We start from the raw sequence: 3093 nt of genomic DNA on the forward strand, positions 1-3093 counted from the left end.
AACAATGCTAAAAAGAATCGGCAAAAATATTTTAATATTTTTCAAAAGCAAAAAATTTTTATGATTTTTTGAATTTTGTTTTTTGTTTTTGCTCGATAACATTCGCGCCACGACGATCACTTCAGAGGCTAATCAATTGGTGCGCAAAGTGAGGTGTGCGTAAATATAACGGAACGAGGCGCGTTGCGGCTCTTGAGCCCCTCGACGAAAATAAAGCGGAAAAAGAAAAACAATATAAAAAACACAACAACAACGACACATATGGTGTATACAAATAAATATTTGCGCGTGTGCCGTTAGTTTTACAAAATAAATTAACGGAAAGTTGCNGAGAGAGAGAGAGGCAGAGTGCGAGTGAAAAGAGAGTGGCTGTGCAACAAATAACGCGGTCACTTTCACAAGCCGACCCAAAAGTGCAGGCGGCAACAAATGAACTCGCAGCTTTTGCTTGCAAAATAAGCTAGATGTCAACAACGACAACAACAACAACAAAAACGTTTGTGTAACTCAACTACTTAAAGTGTGTAAAAAAACGACCTTTCCTCATGTCACCTAATCAAAATCTAAAATTTGCACTACAATCCCAATTTGTTTCCTACTTTTTTATCGCTGTGGTTTGACATTGGTCGGACGTTTTGGCTTGTCGGGTATCTACTACATACATATGTATGTACAAATGTACGTTCGCTCGTCGTACACTTTTGTTATGCAAAATTCCGTGTGAAGCAATTGTGTCGGGCACGTCAGCAACAAGAAAATTAGAAACAACAACAGAACAACATTATTGAATGTGGTGGTTATAGCGCCGTTTGCGTTCCATCCGTCCCACATGAGTGTCGTCGTGAGCCTTTTTTGTTGGTGTACAACATGCATCACCACCATCGTCGTATAGATAATGTCGATGTTGTCTTTGATGTGGACAACGACAACCCCAGATTTGTTATCCTTAACCAACAAGAAATTGTAACCATATCCAACAACAACAACAACAGCAACAATAAACAAAGTAACAAAAGTAATAAGAAAATCCAAATTTATACTACTCGCACCACCACCTTGCCAGTAAAAGTAGTAACAACAAACACAACCATTGTAACTGTCATCGTCGCGGTCACAGTTAGCATAGACGTCGTCAACGCCATAGTCAACCGTGACAGGAGTTACGTTCGCGTCACCTTCACTACTATCGCCGCCGACAAAGTGAAACGGGAACAATCGCGCGCTAAGTCATTTATCGTCGTTGTCGTGGTCGTCGCTATCGTGCTCCTCGTGGTCGTTTTCGTAGTCGCCGCCATCGCGTACAATTGGCTATTAGCCTTGTTGTTGTACATCTCGTTTTTGTCCAAGTCAATGCTGTCGTTGTCACCTTTGTCGACCTAAAATTGTGTACGTCGACTAACCAAGTCCTCTATTATTCACTAACCTACATATCTATAAAAAAAAAATTGGGCTTAAATTTTAGAATTTGCGTTTCATTTTAATAGATCAAGGGCGATTGAAAGCTCCTAGATGCTGTAACAACTTTTTTTGCATCAAAATGTAAATTCGCTTACTTTATCATCGCGGTAAGGGCTAGATATTAGGATGGTTCTTAAATTATCAACATCATGGGGCATCACCAAAAATTTCAATAATTTAAGACTTGCTACAAGGGTCTGAAAAATTAGATTTGTTTTTGTAATAAAATTCAATAAAAAAAATTTTCGCAAAAATTCTACAAAATTTTTACTTTAACCAGCTATAATTCAGCGAGTTTATAAGTTTTTATGAATAAGTTTTAATAGTATGTAAAATTTGTCAGATTTCAAGTAAAAATTTTGCCGAATTTTGGCAAACTAAAAGAAAAAAAATGTAAAATTTTCCTAAATTTTTTTTTTTAATTTTAAATTTTTCGGGTATGTCTTTATATTGTACGTAAAACAAAAAAAAATGCCCCGTAAAAAATTTAGATTGTCACATTTTAAGGGCTGCCCTGCTAGATATACGCAAAGAAAATTGGGCTAACACTGAAAAATGTCTTGAAACCCTTTTCTGTTTTCATGAATCTAATTGAAAGATCTGAACGAGGAGATCTTAGCGTTAATATGTTTCTTTTTTAACAAAATGTTTTCTGAAAATTAAATTAAATTATTAAAAAAAAATATTTTTTTGCTGAAGTAAAAAATAAAATTAAAAAACAAATTGTCTGAAAGTTTCTAATTTCTTTTTATTTTCAATATATATTTTAGCATTTCTGACAAAAAGTAAAAATATTATTTTTTCTGAATCCATATTGAGACCTCAAAATTTATTTCGCGAATTCTGTAAAAATTAGTTTTCTATAAATATCCGACCAGACCAACGATCTGTATTAGTTCACTCAAGAAAATTACTTTTTCACTGTTAGACGATGTAATTTTCAAATTTCACGCAAAATAATTATATTAAAAATCTTTTAATAATAATCTCTTAAAAAGTATACCCTCTAATGTTATGCCGATCTATTATTATGAAACGCAACGCACACACACACATACATATGTACATACATACCTACTCTGTAGTGATGATCAAATTCAATTAAAATTAATTTAGAAATTTGTTTCTACGTTTAAAGCAGTTGCCGCTGACCGCGACCTCATCAGCAACACTAATAAAACTAACAATAAACGCAAATAAAGAAACAACAACAACAACAACAACAACAATACGAGATAAAAACTATTACGAAAATCACAAAACCTGTGCTGCGCAAGCAACAAATGGTATTTGTGAAAATCGCAAAAGTGCCACACACGGATCAGTCAATTTGGTGATACTGCTGGATACGTCAGTGTACCAGTGAATGCCAGCGGCTGCAAGCCGCAAAAAAAATTGAAGTGATAAAAAGTGTGTGAAGAGCAGCAACAGCAGAATCAGTTGCAAAAAAACCGCGCGTGTGTGGCGTATCGAACCTACGCAACACGTAACAAAGAAAAAAAAACCGAAGAAAACCTGGAAGAATCGTATACGTGAAAGTGGAAATCTTAAAAAAAGTAGTCTGTGTTTTACATATAGTGCTAAATAAATATAAATATATTAAAAAATTAATTAAAACGTAATAATCTAAAATAA

At 34.4% G+C, this 3093-nt stretch overlaps 1 protein-coding gene across 2 annotated transcripts; it reads left to right on the forward strand.

Moving 5' to 3' along the window:
* The first annotated feature begins 336 nt into the window (after positions 1-336).
* Positions 337-2979, forward strand: LOC108378962 (uncharacterized). 2 transcript variants are annotated; one of them, XM_017635271.1, is made up of 2 exons: positions 337-1386; positions 2597-2979. In XM_017635271.1, exon 1 carries the CDS (start codon positions 868-870, stop codon positions 1378-1380), a length of 513 nt encoding a protein of 170 aa, XP_017490760.1. In that variant the 5' UTR covers positions 337-867; the 3' UTR covers positions 1381-1386; positions 2597-2979. The 2 variants fall into 2 exon arrangements, with proteins under 2 accessions (XP_017490760.1, XP_017490761.1); XM_017635272.1 differs by having other exon boundaries at positions 2600-2979.
* Positions 2980-3093: the final 114 nt, after the last annotated feature.

This window comes from Rhagoletis zephyria, unplaced genomic scaffold, assembly GCF_001687245.7.
Source record: "Rhagoletis zephyria isolate East Lansing unplaced genomic scaffold, Rhagoletis_zephyria_1.1 Rzeph_scaffold_15321, whole genome shotgun sequence".
NCBI classification, from domain to species: Eukaryota; Metazoa; Arthropoda; class Insecta; order Diptera; family Tephritidae; genus Rhagoletis; species Rhagoletis zephyria.